Consider the following 17,826-nt stretch of genomic DNA (forward strand, 5'->3'; position numbering starts at 1 on the left):
CATTTGTATGGATTAAACTCCATCTGCCATTTTTTTCCCCAAGTGTCCAACCGATCTATATCCTGCTGTATCCTCTGATGGTCCTCATCACTATCCACAAATCCACCAACCTTTGTGTCATTTGCAAACTTACTAATCAAACCAGTTACATTCCCTCCAAATCATTTATATATTTAACAAACAAAGTGACGATCCCCCCACTACTCCCCCAGCAGATCCCCGCTCCCCCCCAACAGGATGATCACTCTCCTGCACCCTCCTAGGTCAAGTGGACTTTTCTTGCAGTTGCTGGCCTCCTTCCAGCTCAGACCAATCCCCATGTAGAGTGGCAGCGGGACCCCTACCCCCATGGATCGCCCCTAGGCCCCGCCCCAGTTTGCCCCACCCATTGACCCTGCCCCCAGGTACCCCACATCCTTAACCCTGCCCACTTGGTATTGCCCCATGCATAGTGGGCAGTGCCAAGGTGCCTCCTGGGCATGGGCACTTTGCCCCTTTTGGCAGTGCTGGGGAGCATAGGCTGACACTGCCAGGGTGCCCATGCCCACCACACTTCCACTGCCGGAGCTCCTGGGTGCCCCGATTGCCCCCTTTTCACTCCAGTGGGGTCTTCCCGCTAGTTCCCCGAAAGTGGGCAGCTGGTCTGATCGCCGCTGGTTTAAAACTGTGCTGGGGAAGTGCGAGATGCTAGCGGGGTCCGGTGAATTCAATCCCGGGCACGCTAAATACAACTAAATTGAATTTCAAATAGAATTTGCATATCAGCCCCGCCTCCCAGCGTATTTCCAGCACCACACAGATGCCGCCAGAAATCCGTGCCTGCGAGCTGCAATCGCGGTGCAACCACTCGCGGGAATTCCATGAATCAGCCGACACGCAATATCCCGGCCCGCCTCGCCAAAAAACTAGCTCAGTGGGCCGGGAGAATCACATGAGAGAATCGCCCCCATATACTCACACACAAAGAATACAAAACACATATTAGGGTACTGGATCAGAACCCCAAGTTATATTAGTAAACCAGAATAGACCCCAAATTCTTTACTTTTTTGAAAAACATTTGACACGAGTACTTCACTCCAGGAGTGACTCCACTGACAAAATAGGAATTTTTAAATCGCAAAACAAGCTTTATTTATAACACAGTTTAACTATGACTCTAACAAATGAAGCAGCTGAATCATTAACAGCTAAACAAAACTTAAAAATGAAAGGAAGCAATTTTACTTTCTAACGTATGGCTGTCCCAGTTGCAGATAAGCAGCATTCCTCTTACAGACTTGAATGCCACTTTAAATACAGTTAGCAACCATAAATAATCTTGCTATAATGAGTGGAGACTGTTTTGAAGCTTTCAGAGAGAAAATGAGTTTCAGAGCAGCTTGCAGAAGCCTGTCTTCAAACAATTCCCAAATCTAAACTGCAAAAGCTTCTTTCACTCTGCTACAGACCAATCTCTGCACATTAACCACATTATCACATGATCCTGTCAATCAACTTCCCAAAGAACCTTTTTTAACTCTATCAAAGTAACAAATTTCAAGCTGAAACAAGTAATTAACTTGCTTTTACAACCCTTGAGCTGAATGTTTTTCCAGACTACACCGACTACCTGCAGAATAGATCTGAAATTTTAAACATTGTCCTTAAACATAAAAAATATATATTGGTATCAATTGCACTATTATGATCGCAACGATCATACACATGCATTCATGCAATGCAAACATACACATACATACTCACTTATTCATAGACATACACAAAAAATACACACACAAATACATACATACATACAGAGGGTATGTGGGTTAATTAGCCATGCTAAATTGCCTCTCAGTTTCACAAGATGTGTTGGTTAGGGGTATTAATGCGATAAATACACGGAGTTGCAGGAAGAGGGCCTGGGTAAGATGCTCTGTGGAGGGTCAGTGCAGACCTGATGGGCCAACTGGCCTCCTTCTGCACTGTAGGGATTCTATGAAATCCATACATGTGCACACATTCCCATACCTCACATCCTCAGTGATAGACTCACATGCGTAACCATAGATCTGAGTACATGTGTGTGCACTCTCATACATTTCACACACAAAGCAAACACTCAGGTGAAGGCATACTTAGCTCTTAGTCCAAACTCAATTAGTCTAAACTCCATTGGTTTAAATTCCATATTCTGAGAAAGTGTTATGTGCTCAGAGATCTCCTTTAGATAAGTGAGACTCCATCTGCCAGTCTCTGTCCATTTGAAAATCAGTGGAGAGTTCTCACATTGTCCAACCAACATTTCCCACCACCTTGCTGCACCCTCCCCGATCACTAAAAGTGATTAATTGGTTATTCATTTTTTAACGAGAGGCCTTGTTTACACTTTGGCATTTTCCAGATCTAATGTTCAATCCACATCAAAGTCATTTCTTGTAAGTGAGGTATTTTAGCATGTTTCTGCATTATTAGAAGTCTTTCTTTCAATCACTTGTGCAACGCAAATGTTTCTAAACCATCTGGACCTCAAATCAGCTTCTCAAAGGTGATTGAGCACTGCACTTTTCAGGTTCTGTTAGTTAGTCCTGTGGAGAGATCAGGACATTCTTTACTGAATGAAGAGTGATGCTGGACAAAGGGGTACTCTGTCTAATGTTGGGGAGTAGCACGCAACATATTGGATTTGTCTTTGGTAAGGGGACAGTCTGGCTGCACTTCACAGAATATTGTGATACTGTACTCGGTGAGCAGTGTTTCTCAACTCTCGGTGACCCCTATGACTTGTGAGTGGCGCTCATGCTCATGTTGGGCAACTGGTAGATTTTTGGGTCCTCCTCACCAGTCACAGCACTAAGAAGACTTGTTCAGTCTGAGTAAAAGTCCGTAGTTTATATTTTTCAGCTACAATTGAAGAGAGAATAAGAATATTATATACTGTTTTCAGGTGACAATGTAACCATTATTGTTGTTTGAAAGCTATTCCAATCTTTTCTGCAATCACTTTTTCATCAATATATGATCGAAAATTGTTCTTTAGATGGACTGTTAATGGCCTTGCATACTAACTGTGTTTTCCTCCTGTTTTTGCAGAAGCAAATCCGGAACGATTTAACAGTCGATTTAGGAATAAGATGTTTTATGCAGGGGTAAGTGGTACCAAATATAAAAGGATCAAATTGACTAGAGAGAAGAAAACCTCTAAATTTCTGACCATTTCTGCAATTTGTCATCCCATTTACAGAGCTACAGAAATAAACAATAAAGGATAAATGACAGTTCAGCTACTTTTGAAAGTATGAAAGTACAAATCAACCCTTTTTGCAGATATATCTGTGCTCGATCCAAAGCTCACCTACAAACAACAGAAAAGAGATGTTGAGTTTAATGTTGTTGAGCGTGGAGAGTTTATGGCAATTTACTATCAATGATTCATTGACATTCGGTCTGAGTAGTCTGGCACTGTTGGATTGATCACATTTCCTGCATTGCAAAAGTGACTAGCTTCAAAATTATTTAATTGCTGCACAGTACTTTGGGACATGCTGAGATCATGAAAGACACTGCTGTGAGAGGTGGTTACACATCTTCGGAGGTTAGCTAAGAATAAACCACATTGTGTGGGACTGGAATCACTGACAGGCCAGGCAGGGCAAGAAAAAACAGATTTCCTTCCTGCAGTAAATTTGAAGGCGACTCAAGGTGGCTTAAACAAGGAACTGTTTATTAACTCAAATAATTAAAAAATTGTGAATGGAAAATCATGTCTTACAAATTTGATTGAGTTTTTTGAAGGGGTAACCAAGAAGGTCGATGAGGGCAGTGCAGTTGATGTTGCCGACATGGACTTTAGCAAGGCCTTTGACAAGGTACCACATGGTGGGTTATTGCCTAAGATTTAATCTCACGGGATCCGGGGTGAGGTAGCCAAATGGATACAAAATTGGCTTGATGACAGAAGACAGAGGGTGATTGTAGAGGGTGTTTTTCAAACTGGAGGCCTGTGACCAGCGGTGTGCCTCAGGGATCTGTGTTGGTTCCACTGTATTTGTCATTTATATTAATGATTTGGATGATAATTTAGTAGGCATGGTTAGAAAGTTTGCAGATGACACCAAGATTGGTGGCATAGTGGACTGTGAAGAAGATTATCTCAGATTGCAACGGGATCTTGATCAATTGGGCCAGTGGGCTGATGAATGGCAGATGGAATTGAAGTTAGATAAATGCGAGGTGATGCATTTTGGTTGATCGAACCAGGGCTGGACTTACTCATTTAATGGTAGGGCGTTGGGGAGAGTTATAGAACAAAGATCATAGCTCCTTGGAAGTGGAGTCACAGGTGGACAGAGTGATGAAGAAGGCATTCGGCATGCTTGGTTTCATTGGTCAGAACATTGAATATTGGAGTTGGGACGTCTTGTTGAAGGTGTACAAGACATTGGTAAGGCCACACTTGGAATACTGTGTACAGTTCTGGTCACCCTATTATAGAAAGAATATTATTAAAGTAGAAAGAGTGCAAGAAAAGATTTACTAGGATGCTACCAGGATTTGATGGTTTGAGTTATAAGGGGAGGCTGGATAGACTGGGACTTTTTTCTCTGGAGCGTAGGAGACTTAGGGGTGATCTTACAGTGGTCTATAAAATAATGAGGGGCATAGATCAGCTAGATAGTCAATAACTTTTCCCAAAGGTAGGGGAGTCTAAAACTAGAGGGCAGAGGTTTCAGGTGAGAGGGAAGAGATACAAAAGGGTCCAGAGGGGCAATTTTTCACACAGAGGGTGGTGAGTGTCTGGAACAAGCTGCCAGAGGTAGTAGTAGAGGCGGGTACAATTTTGACTTTTAAAAAGCATTTAGATAGTTACATGAAGAAGATGGCTATCGAGGGATATGTGCCAAACACGGGCAATTGGGACTAGCTTAGTCGTTAAAACAGAGAATGTCCGGTGTGCGTGGAGTCCTTGATTATGCTGGCTGCTTTGCCAAGGCAGCAGGAAGCGTAGACAGAGTCAATGGAGGCTTGCGTGATGGATTGGGCTACATTCATGACTTTTTGTAGTTCCTTGCGGTCTTGGGCAGAGCAGGAGCCACACCAAGCTGTGATACAACCAGAAAGAATGCTTTCTATGGTGCATCTGTAAAAGTTGGTGAGAGTCTTGGCTGATATGCCAAATTTCCTTCATCTTCTGAGAAAGTAGAGGCGTTGGTGGGCTTTCTTAACTATAGTGTCGGCATGGGGGGACCAGGACAGGTTGTTGGTGATCTGGACACCTAAAAACTTGAAGCTCTTGACCCTTTCTACTTTGCCCCATTGATGTAGACAGGGGCATGTTCTCCTTTAAGCTTCCTGGACTCGATGACAATCTCCTTCATTTTATTGACATTGAGGGAGAGATTATTGTTGCCGCACCAGTTCACCAGATTCGCTATCTCATTCCTGTATTCTGTCTCGTCACTGATGGAGAAGATCCTGAGAGGCAGGATTTATGAACATTTGGAGAGGTAAAATATGATTAAGAATAGTCAGCATGGCTTTGTCAAAGGCAGATCATGCCTTACGAGCCTGATTGAATTTTTTGAGGATGTGACTAAACACATTGATGAAGGAAGAGCAGTAGATGCAGTATATATGGACTTCGGCAAGGCATTTGATAAGGTGCCCCATGCAAGGCTTATTGAGAAAGTGAGGGGGCATGGGATCCAAGGGGACATTGCTTTGTGGATCCAGAACTGGCTTGCTCACAGAAGGCAAAGAATGGTTATAGATGGGTCATATTCTGCATGGAGGTCGGTCACCAGTAGAGTGCCCCAGGGATCTGTTCTGGGACCCTTACTCTTTGTGATTTTTATAAATGACCTGGATGAGGAAGTGGAGGGATGGATTGGTAAGTTTGCTGATGACACAAAGGTTGGAGGTGTTGTGGATAGTGTGGAGGGATGTCAGAAGTTGCAGCGAGACATTGATAGGATGCAAGACTGGGCGGAGAAGTGGCAGATGGAGTTCAACCCAGATAAGTGTGAGGTGGTTCATTTTGGCAGGTCAAAGAGGATGACGGAATATAATAATCGTAGGACTCTTGGCAGAGTGGAAGATCAGAAGGATCTTGGGGTCCGAGTTCATATGACGCTCAAAGCAGCTGTGCAGGTTGAGGCTGTGGTTAAAAAGGCGTATGGTGTACTGGCCTTCATCAATCGAGGAATTGAGTTTAGGAGTCGTGAGATAATGTTGCAGCTATATAAGACCCGGGTCAGACCACGCCTGGAATACTGTGCTCAGTTCTGGTCGCCTCATTGCAGGAAGGATGTGGAAGCCATAGAAAGGGTGCAGAGGAGATTTGCAAGGATGTTGCCTGGGTTGGGGAGCATGCCTTATGAGGATAGGTTGAGTGAGCTCGGCCTTTTCTCCTTGGAGAGACGAAGAATAGGGGTGACCTGATAGAGGTGTATAAGATGTTGAGAGGTATTGATCGAGTGGATAGTCAGAGGTTTTTTCCTAGGGCTGAAATGGTTGCCACAAGAGGGCACAGGTTTAAGGTGCTGGGGAGTAGGTACAGAGGAGATGTTAGGGGTAAGTTTTTCACTCAGAGGGTGGTGGGTGCGTGGAATGGGCTGCCAGCAACGGTGGTGGAGACGGATTCGATAGGGTCTTTTAAGAGACTTTTAGATAAGTACATGGAACTTAGTAAGATAGAGGGTTATAGGTAAGCCTAGTAATCGCTAAGGTAGGGACATGTTCGGCACAACTTTGCAGGCTGAAGGGCCTGTATTGTGCTGTTGATTTTGTATGTTTCTATGTTTGAGATCCAACCCACTATGGTTGTGTTGTCAGCAAACTCGAAAATCAAATTGGAGGGGAATTTGGCCACACTGTCATAGGTGTATAATGAGTATAGTAGGGGGCTGAGAACACAGCTTTGTGGGGCACCGGTGTTGAGGATGATCATGGAGGAGGTGTTGTTGCCCATCCTTACTGATTGTGGTCTGTGAGTTAGGAAGTTCAGGATCCAGTCGCAGAATGAGGTGTCGAGGCCCAGGTCACAGAGTTTGGAAATGAGTTTCGTGGGAATAATAGTGTTGAAGGCTGAGCTGTAGTCAATAAATATGAGTCTGACATATCTAGCTGTTCCAGGGTTGAGTGCAGGGCCAGGGAGATGGCGTCTGCTGTGGACCTGTTGCAGCGGTAGGCAAACTGTAGTGGATCCAGGTAGTCCGGGAGGCTGGAATTGATTCGTGCCATGACTAGCCTTTCGAAGCACTTCATAATGATGGATGTCAGAGCCACCGGCCGATAGTCATTAAGGCACGTGCTTGGTTTTTCTTAAGTACCAGGATGATGGTCATCTTCTTGAAGTAGATAGGGACCTCAGATTGGTGTAAAGAGAGGTTGAAGATGTCTGTGAATACCCCCGCCAGCTGATCCGCGCAGAATCTGAGTGCTCGTCCAGGTACCCCATCCGGGCCATTCACTTTCCGTGGGTTGACCTTCGAGAAGGCTACTCTGACATCTGCAATGGTGACCCCAGATACAGGTTCTGCTGTATCCTCTGATGGTCCTCATCACAATCCACAATTCCACCAACATTTGTGTCGTCCGCAAACTTACTAATTAAACCAGTTATATTTTCCTCCAAATCATTTATATATATTACAAACAGCAAAGGTCCCAGCGCTGAAACCTGAGGAACGCCACTTGTCACAGCCCTCCATTCAGAAATGCACCCTTCCAATGTTACCCTCTGTCTTCTATGACCGAGCCAGTTCTGTATCCACCTTGCCAGCTCACCTCTGATCCTGTGCGACTTCACCTTCTGTACCAGTCTGCCATGAGGGACCTCGTCAAAGGCCTTACTGAAGTCCATGTAGACAACATCAATGCCCTACCCTCATCAATCATCTTCGTCACTTCCTTGAAAAACTCAATCAAGATAGTGAGACTAAGTGTAGTTAACTGTAGCTAAGTGGTTATCTCCTTAGGTAGCAATAATAGGAAGGCAGATTTTTATTTGAATGTAAGTTGAGAGAGGTGGATACTCAATGACACCTTGGTGTACTCGTGCATCAGTTGCTGAAAGTAAGTGCGCAGGTACAGCAGGCAGTAAAGAAGGCAAATGGTAACCTGGCCTTCATAGAGGATTTGAGTATAGGAATGGGGATGTTTTACTGCAGTTATACAGGGTATTGGTGAGACCTTGAGTATTATGTGCAGTTTTGGTGTCCTTATCTGAGGAAGGATGTCCTTGTTATGGAGGGAGTGGAGCGAAGGTTTACCAGGCTGACTCCTGGGATGGCAGGTCTGTCATATGAGGAGTGACTAAGTCGGTTCGGATTATATTCTTTGGAATTTAGAAGAGTGAAAGGGGATCTCATCAAAACTTATAAAATTCTAACAGGATTAATAGGGTAGATTCAGAAAGCATGTTCCCAATGATGGGGGAGTCCAGAACTAGGGGTTATAGTTGAGGAAAGGGGTAAATCTTTTAGAACTGAGGTGAGGAGAAATTACTTTACCCAGAGAGTGGTGAATCTGTGGAATCCACTATTACAGAAAGTAATTGAGGCCAAAATATTGTGTGATTTCAAGGCGGAATTGTATATAGCCCTTGGGGCTAAAGGATCAACGGGTATGGAGGGAAAGTGGGATCAGGATATTGAATTTGATGATCAGCCATGGTCAAAATGAATGGTGGAGCAGGCTTGAAATGCCAGATGGCCTGCTACTGCTTCTATTCTCTATTTTTCTATGTAATTAAGGATGGACAACAAATGTTGGCCTTGTCAGCGATGCCCACATCCTATGAAAAACTTTATTTCAATGTCTCTGCTGGATCTTTGGAGAAATCTAGTTAGTCCCAATCCATTGTTCATTCCTCACATACCTGCAATTTCTTTCTCTTTTAAGTATTCATCCTTTTGAAGATGACTATTGAAACTATATCCATCACATGATTAAACAATGCATTCCAAATCCTAACCAGTCATGTAAAAGCATTCTTCATCACATCACTTCTTTGTTCTAAAGCCAATCAGTTTAAATCTGTATTCTCTCATTATTCTCCTTTCAGCCATTGGAAGCAATTTATCTTTATTTACTCTATTTTTATTTTTTTTAAAAACTGAATTCAAATTCTCAAACTTCCATGATGGGATTTGAATTCATATTCGCCAGAACTGTGGAAATTCAAACCTTGTGTTAAGAGGTTGGGGGATCAACTCCACCAATTCCTGACATCTGAAAATAAGGAGGTATTTTTTGTCTCGGTATTATGCAGCAATGGGTCCGGTATGTTCAGGTCGGAATTCTCCAGCCGTTCATGCCAGCGAGATCTTCTGGTCCTGCTGACAACTCACCCCCACAGCGGGTTTCCCGGCAATGTGAGGTGGAATCAATGAAAAATCTCCATTTACAGAGGTGGGAAACAAAGACCTCGGTGAGCACTGTGCTGCCTCCTGCCGCCGAGAAACACGTGGCTGGGAAGCACTGCCAAACTGGAGGCTCGGGGCATTCCTAGGCATCTGGCATTGTTAGAACATGTACCCTTGATAATGATGTTCATCTAGAATCCTGGCACTGGGTTTGGCTAAACAATGGCAGGAATCCTTACCCAAACAGAAGTTGGACATTGGTGTTGCACTTGTTGCTGTGGAATCAATCATTGCAGAAATTATCTCTGTTTTAGGAAAAAGAGAAAGGATATTGGATTCCTCATGGGACGCATTTACTGATATTTGTGATGTTTATTTTCAGGCAGCCTTTTCTGACTTTCTGCAGAGAAGCTCTCGAGATTTATCGAAACATGTCAGAGTCGTGGTAAGTTTTGGATTGGTCAAGGTCAGCTTTGGGAGAGAAATCTCATGGAGCCTAGAAGAGGTTAATTATGAAAAAGATATCTGATGAGTTTTACATAACAACTCTGCTTTTCAATTCTGTGCTTCTAGAAATGATCCCAATGCTTGCTTTACTTTTTCTAATGTGTTATTAACCTGAATCGGTATTTTGAGTGATTGTATCTCTATATCTCCAGATCCGTCTGCTACTCTATCCCATTTAGACACATATTTCCAAGGTCTGTGTGAGACCTCTTTATTTTACCTCACTGTTATCGAGAAATCTCCCGACACTCATCTGTCTGACCAACACATTTCATGTCAAACTTTAAATTACTGTATCACGTTTCAAAAGCCAATATGACAATTTAAGCCATTACCAATATAAAATGAAACATCCCAGGAACAGAATCTACAATAGATACGGGGAAGAATTTTCCATTCCCCTGCTGGCAGGTTTGCAGACGATGTGGGGGATGGGGGGTACAGGAGCAGCGGCTGTTAAATTTGTCAGGTGGCCTCCTCAGGCTCTTGCCCACCCAACCATCTGCCAATGTTATACTGGGTTGGGCAAAGCCTAGGCCAGCCCACTCGTTCTTTACCCAATTGAGGTCCTCATGTGATGTGTCCAATTGTTGACGACTTAAGCACTGTTCCCCGCCAGGCTCAACGTCTCGGCTGGTGAGAGGAATTCAGTGGCAAGGGGGAGCCTGGAAAGCAACCATGCGCAATCCTTGGGTAGGAAGGAGGGACTGCCTCCATCATTGGCTCCTTTAGCATTGGATTTTAACTCTGTCTCTCCCCGCTAGCACCCAATCCACCTTTGTCTATCCCTCCCCCCAATCTCCCCAGGTCTTCCTGATCCTCCCTGCCCTGAGACTCCATTACTCCATTACAACTCACTCGGTCCTGGACTCCTTGGACTTAGCTCAGAACAGGACAGGGTCATTGAATCGGCAAGCCATTTAAACTCAATTGACTTTGGCGGGGGCGGACGATTCCACTGGTGGGACAGGCTGTAAAATCCTGCTCGGGACCGATTGTAGTTCCAGTCCTGTCCACTGTAGCTACTGGCTCCGCCGAGACTAGAGAGCTGCTGACCAATAAAATTGGCCAGTAGCTCTCTGAGGTCAGACTTCCTCCTAAGGCGAGGGGGTGGAAATCCCGCCTCCAGCCAACAACACTTGTTAGAGCATTATCTGGCTGTGGGGGGAGGTGGTTTCGATAGAGATGTGTTCCTGCCCAAATCTTCAGGTGGTGGGAAGGAAAACCCACCATCCTAAAATTCTCTGCCATTGGATAGGTGTTCAACTTGCCAACAGGACACATAAAAGCTGCTCTGGTAGAGATGAAAATTGTGTGGTTTTCATTACACAGAGTAACATGTTTATCCATGGGGAATTGACACAATCACTGGATTCTTACAATGCAGAAGGAGACCATTCAGCCCATCATGCATGCACCACCTCTCATGAGCCACTCAGCGTGTGCCTTCCCTTGCCTTATCTCTGTAACCCTGCACATTCTTTCTTTTCAGATCACAGTCCAGTTCCCTTTTGAATGATTCAATTGAACCTGCCTCCACCACACTCTCAGACGGTGCATTCCAAACATTAACCACTCGCTTTGTGATAAAGTTTTTACTCATGTAGACATCTTTTCCCAATTACTTTAAATCTGTGCCCTCTCATTCTCAATCTCTTTTTGAGTGGGAACAGTTTTTCCTTCTCTATTCTGTCTGGGCACCTCATAATTTTGAATACTTCTTTCAACATTCTGGCGGCTTACCATTAACCAGAAACTGAACTGGACTAGCCATATTAATACTATGGCTACAAGATTAGATACATTAGGAGTTATGTGCAAGTAGCTCACCTCCTGACTCCCCAAAGACTGTTCACTATCTACAAAGCATATGTTAGGAGTGTGATTGAATACTCTCCACTCTACTGGTTGAATGCAGCTCCAATAAAGTCAAGAAGCTCAACACCACTCAGGACAAAGCAGCCCACTTGATTGCCACCCCAAACAATCACTCGCTCCACCACAGCACACTGTGGCAGCATCTACACAATACACTGTAGGAACTCACCAAAGCTCCTTAGACAGCACCTTCTAAACCCACGACCACTACCATCTAGAAGGACAAGAGCAGCAACACATGAAAAAGCTACCACCTGCAAGTTCTCCTCCAAGCAATGTAACAACTTGACTTGGAAATATATTGCAGATCCTTCATTGTTGCTGGGTCAAAATTCTGGAACTCCCTCCATAACAGCACTGTGGGTGCATCTACACTGCATGGACTGCAACGGTTCAAGAAAGCAGCTCACCACCACCTCCTCGAGGACAATTACGGATGGCAATCAGTAGTTGCCTCGTCAGTGATGCCCACTTCTCGATGAATGAATAATAAAACAAGATTGATGGCGTGGTAACTGATCGAGTTGAACATGAAACAGAGACTGAAATCTGGTGGGAAGCAGAAATACAACCTCGTGTAGAGTACTGAGATATATGAAGATTTGTAAATAGAAGTGGTTTTTAAGAAGAACAGTCTATAGTCGCATTCTTAGGGTAGCAGGTAAACCCCAAAGAAATCCCATCTAGACTTCAAACCCAAGACAAAACATGGTGATTTCTGTCTAGACTGTTCATGTGCATCATCTAAAATATGTTGACAGGGGACACAGCACAAAGACACAGAAAGGTTTGAAGAGAAGATTGCAGACCTGAAAGACCTAAAAATCCTTCAGAAAAGGACAAGAACAAAATGCTTGAAGGATCACCTGAGATTGGAGCATTGTGGTTGCTGCAGCAAGCAGACACAGAGAGGCCAGGCAGCAATGTCTGATCACTATCGACAAACCAAACTGCTGAAACAGCAACAGAATCAAAACTCATGGTAAACATGGAGTCTACATTGCCGCTCCCGGTACCGTTCCAAACTGCTGAGAGTTCACAACAGGCTGAACACTGAAACCTTTGGAGGAAGCAATCCTCCAGATACAGAACAGCTTCAGGTTTGCATAAGAAGGGCCAATAGGATCAGGCCAGTACTTTATTCTACAGAACAGGGGGCATAACAGACAATGTTATTGCAACCATGGCATCAATGAGGATTCAAGCATTTTTGAGAAAGCCCTCCAGGCACTCAATTCGCACTTCAGTGTTCAAAACATTTTGATCATTAAGTGAGTGAAATTTAATAAGAGGAGGTAAAAACTGGGTGAATCCGTGGACTCATTTATAAATGATCCATACAGACAGACAGAGAATTGCGACTATGGGATCCTCAGTGATGAATTAATATGATTGTACAGAGATTAGAGTCTTAGAAACCCGATCAGATCTGTTGCAAATGAGGGATGATTGAACTCTCACAAAGGCAGTATAAATAGTGCAACAGACTGAGCTTAAGAAGCTAAACAGAACTATTGTTTGTGAGGAAAGTGATGCCCCTTGGAAAAAAAATAAGTGAAGCCATCCAATATGTTTCACAAAAAATAGAAACCATATTAAAGCAAAAGTCTGAAAAAAGTTGATCAACAACCATCTTGAGATGCTCTCGGTCTGGCAAGAAAACCCTGCACAAACGGGAAGAATGCCCAGCAGAGTTCCATAACTGTGGGAAATTAGGACATTTTAAAATGTTCTGCAGGTCCAAAGTTCCTACAGTTCATAGGAAGAAAGAGATAACTAAACTAAGTAAAATCCAAGAAGTGAAACAGATACAGCAAAATCAATTAACCTTCTTAGGAGAAATTAACAAAACAGAAAATAATGATTGGACCATTAAGTTAGAATTTGATGGTCACCCTATAGAGTTCAAGCTAGGTACTGGCACATATGTTTCAGTATTATCTGATGAAGTAAAGCGGCTTAAAAAATCACATTACAGCTATGCTGCATCCAATTGTAAGGTCCAGCTGGGACATCATGAAAAGTAATAGGCCATTACTTGACAAGATTAAGATACAAGGAAGAATATATTTTGCAACCCCTGTATGTAATATAGAACCATTGGTCATCATGATTGAGCAGATGCTTGCAGCTGAGCCTATTTACAAGGGTTGATAAAATTGCTGACAAACAGTCTGGTAATGTATTCAGAAATGAATTTCCATTCTTATTTTCAGGCTTAGGAAACTGAATATCGCATAACTAAGGGAAGATGCGAAGCCCATATGTCTCTTCATTGAAGATACATGTGCAGTGAATAGCCAGCAGTAGAGTGAACTACTCCATTTTTCCTTTAAGGCCATGGTAGAACCTGGGACTGGATTTATTTGAGCTTTAAGGCAAATGTTTCATCATCACCCTTGATTGCACCTTCGCATGGATTGAAGTGAGCAGACTGCACAGCATCAAGGTGGGATGCAGTCATTACATCACTAAGAAGAATCTCCGTAACACATGGCATCTTAAAAGCTGTGGTGTCAGATAATGGAGCTCAGTTTGCTAACGAGCTGTTCTACAACTTTGTGCAGAAGAATGGTTTGATGTATACGAACATGTGAATTAGAAGCACCCGTACTCTCAAGCCACCATTCAATAGGATCATGGCTGTTCTGAATGTAGCTTCAACCCCACATTCCTGTCTACGCCTGATAATCTTTCATCTCCTTGCCTATCAAAAATCTATAAATCTTTGCCCTAAAAATATTCAAAGACTGCTTCCTTTTGAGGAGGAGAGTTCCAAAGACTCATAACCGTCTAAGTGAAAACATTTCTCCAAATGATGAACACTAATCTTTAAACACTGACTCTTAGTTCTAGATTCTCTCACAAGAGGAAACATCCATTCCAAATCTATCCCGTCAAGTCCACTCAGGATCTTATTGTATCCAGCGGATACAGGCCTAGCTTGACCAGCCTTTCCTCGTAAGACAACCTGCCCATTCCCAGTATTAGTCACTGTAATCTCTGAGTTATGTGACATTGCATCATTGTTACATCAGTAGTTGAATCAGTGCCAGGTGCTCCTGACGTTAACCCTTAATACACTTGAAACGTTGGCTCTCTGCTGTCTCCACAGCTGTCTCTGCTGTCTGCTGTCTCAATGTTTCCAGCATTTTTTGCTTTTGTTTCAACTCCAGCATCTGCAAACCTTCTCTGAACTGCTTCCAATGCATGTACATACTTAACTAAGGGGACCAATACTCCAGATGCGACATGTTTCCCGTTCACTGAGATATCCACAGTTGAACAGAGAAGTGAAAAGCTGCATTTTAACAATCAAAGAATTGATGAAAAGAATGAAGATATTAACTTAATTTGCTGAATAGAAGCCATAACATGCTTAGGGCAGGTTACATTGCTTGCGAGTGGGACATATGCCCCTCAGTGAGGAAGAAGACCCACCCTCAGGAGCTGCCGGCCAATTGGACTGACCAACAGCTCCACCAGTCCCAGCAGCACCTACAATGCATTAGTGGGCACTGCTGGGACCACAAATAGTATCAAAGAGAGAAAGTAAGGTAAGTCTGGGGTATTGGGCCAGAAGGGTATGGGTGGTTTGGGAAGCGGGGTGCGGGAAGTGCATGGGGGTGATGTGTTTTGTAGAGCAGACGGGCAAGTAGAAAGGGGGCAGGGGTGGAACTATCTTTGTGCTTCCCCCCATACTCCCCATTGCAAAGGGCATGCCCCAATGAGAGTAGCCCCTTCCTACCGTTTTAAAAAGTTTTTAAAAATGACCACCTTCCCAGTCCTGTCAGACAGCCTGTGTCAATCATGTTATAGAACATAGAACATTACAGTGCAGTACAGGCCCTTCGGCCCTCGATGTTGCGCTGACCAGTGGAACCAATCTAAAGCCCCTCTAATCTACACTATTCCAATATCATCCATATGTTTCTCCAATAACCATTTGAATGCTCTTAATGTTGACGAGTCCACTACTGCTGCAGGCAGGGCATTCCAAGCCCTTACTACTCTCTGAGTAAAGAACCTACCTCTAACATCTGTCCTATATCTCTCACCCCTCAATTTAAAGCTATGTCCCCTCGTGCTAGCCAACACCATCCGAAGAAAAAGGCTCTCACTATCCACCCTATCGAATCCTCTGATCATCTTGTATGCCTCTATTAAGTCACCTCTTAACCTTCTCTCTAACGAAAACAACCTCAAGCCCCTCAGCCTTTCCTCATACGATTTTCCCACCATACCAGGCAACATCCTGGTAAATCTCCTCTGCACCCTTTCCAACACTTCCACATCTTTCCTATAATACGGCGACCAGAACTGTACGCAATACTCCAAATACGGCCGCACCAGAGTTTTGTACAGTTGCAGCATGACCTCCTGGCTCCGAAACTCAATCCCTCTACCAATAAAAGCTAACACACCGTACGCCTTCTTAACAACCCTATCAACCTGGGTGCCAACTTTCAGGGATCTATGCACATGGACACCCAGATCCCTCTGTTCATCCACACTACCAAGTATCTTACCATTAGCCCAGTACTCTGTATTCCTGTTACTCCTTCCAAAGTGAATCACCTCACACTTTTCCGCATTGAACTCCATTTGCCACCACTCAGCCCAGCTCTGCAGCTTATCTATGTCCCTCTGTAACCTGCCACTTCCCTCCGCACTGTCTACAACTCCGCCGACTTTAGTGTCATCCGCAAATTTACTAATCCATCCTTCCACGCCCTGTTATGATGTGGACAGCATATTAAATGGGTCAATTAGCTTGCTGAATAGAAGCTGAATTGACCCTTGCTTGTTTACTTAAATATGACAGACGGGCTTTTAATTTCAGCAGCCATCTATCCCCCATACTATGGGGGGGGGGGGGGGGGGGGTGAGCTTGGGGGTGGGCAGTATTTTACATGCCCCACCCCCCGCCCCCCACCACCAACTGAAAACATGCCTGTGGAGACACAACACCCAGTCCAAGGAACCAGAAACAACTCTGCAGCCACCCCTGTGGCAGACACTCCTATCAAACAATGAGAACGTGTAATTCATCCTCAACCACACAATCAAGACCAGATCAGGAAGATTGGTCAGGACACCACAGAGACTCATCCTTTGAAATCTGAGACTCCCCTTAGTTAAGTATGTGCATACATTGGAAGCAGTTCAGAGATGTAGGAGTATGTTTTTGGTTGGGATAAAGACTTAGAGGGTGATGCAGAATAAAGGGTTACCATCAGGAGCACCTGACACTGATTGAACTACTGATGTAACTATGATGCAATATCACATGACCAAGAGATCGCGATCTGGAGAGAAGCAGAAGTACAACCTCATGTAGAGTGTAATATTTATATAAATCTGCAAATAAACAAGAATGGTCTTTAAGCTTAACAATAGGAGTATACTTAGGGTAACAGGCAAACCCTAAAGAAACCCTACCTAGACTCCAAACCCAATAAAAAACACTGCCCATTCCACTGACAGATACATGTCCATTAAAGTTCTACACTATCAGCCTCAGTTCAAAATGCTTCCAAGTTTTGTATAATTTGTAAACTTTGGAATTGTATCCTGTACACTAAGGTCTAGGTCATTAATATGTATCAGGAAAAGCACTGACCACGTTCAGAATAACACCGACAGCAGCACAGCTTTGATTCCTGTTTGTGCTGAGGTAGACTTAGGATCTGCCTCCTCACCCTGCCCTGAGATGTAAAGCAATGGCAAACCACTACTGACAAAAACTGCCAAGAAAAATGGCTCAGGGTGAAGCATCAGCAAACAATGAACCAAGGATTTGGCTTTGGACAAAGCATGGATGATATCTTAGCTAAAAGAACTGGGAAGTGTCCCATGGATGGGATTTCCCTCTGCTAATATGACCAATGGTAATATGTATGCATTAATGTCACAATGGAACACTTAATATAATTATGATTATAATTATATTAAGTGTTATAACCCATAATATATTTATCTACCTGTCCATATCTATCTGTCTATCTGTACTGGATTATTTACATAACTACCCTTGCTATAAATCAGTCTCCCATATAACATTATGTCAATGCATAATGCATTATGATAG

The 17,826-nt window shown here is 43.6% G+C and overlaps 1 protein-coding gene across 1 annotated transcript in view; it reads left to right on the plus strand.

Moving 5' to 3' along the window:
* LOC144499231 (diacylglycerol kinase iota-like) overlaps positions 1-17,826 on the plus strand; it is a 207,635-nt gene that overhangs the window by 148,213 nt on the left and 41,596 nt on the right. The window contains exons 16-17 of the mRNA XM_078221349.1: positions 3,076-3,131; positions 9,733-9,795. Of these exons, the coding sequence (XP_078077475.1) occupies positions 3,076-3,131; positions 9,733-9,795 (119 nt within the window). The remainder of the gene's footprint in view (positions 1-3,075; positions 3,132-9,732; positions 9,796-17,826) is intronic.

Source organism: Mustelus asterias, chromosome 9 (genome assembly GCF_964213995.1).
Source record: "Mustelus asterias chromosome 9, sMusAst1.hap1.1, whole genome shotgun sequence".
Taxonomy (NCBI): Eukaryota; Metazoa; Chordata; class Chondrichthyes; order Carcharhiniformes; family Triakidae; genus Mustelus; species Mustelus asterias.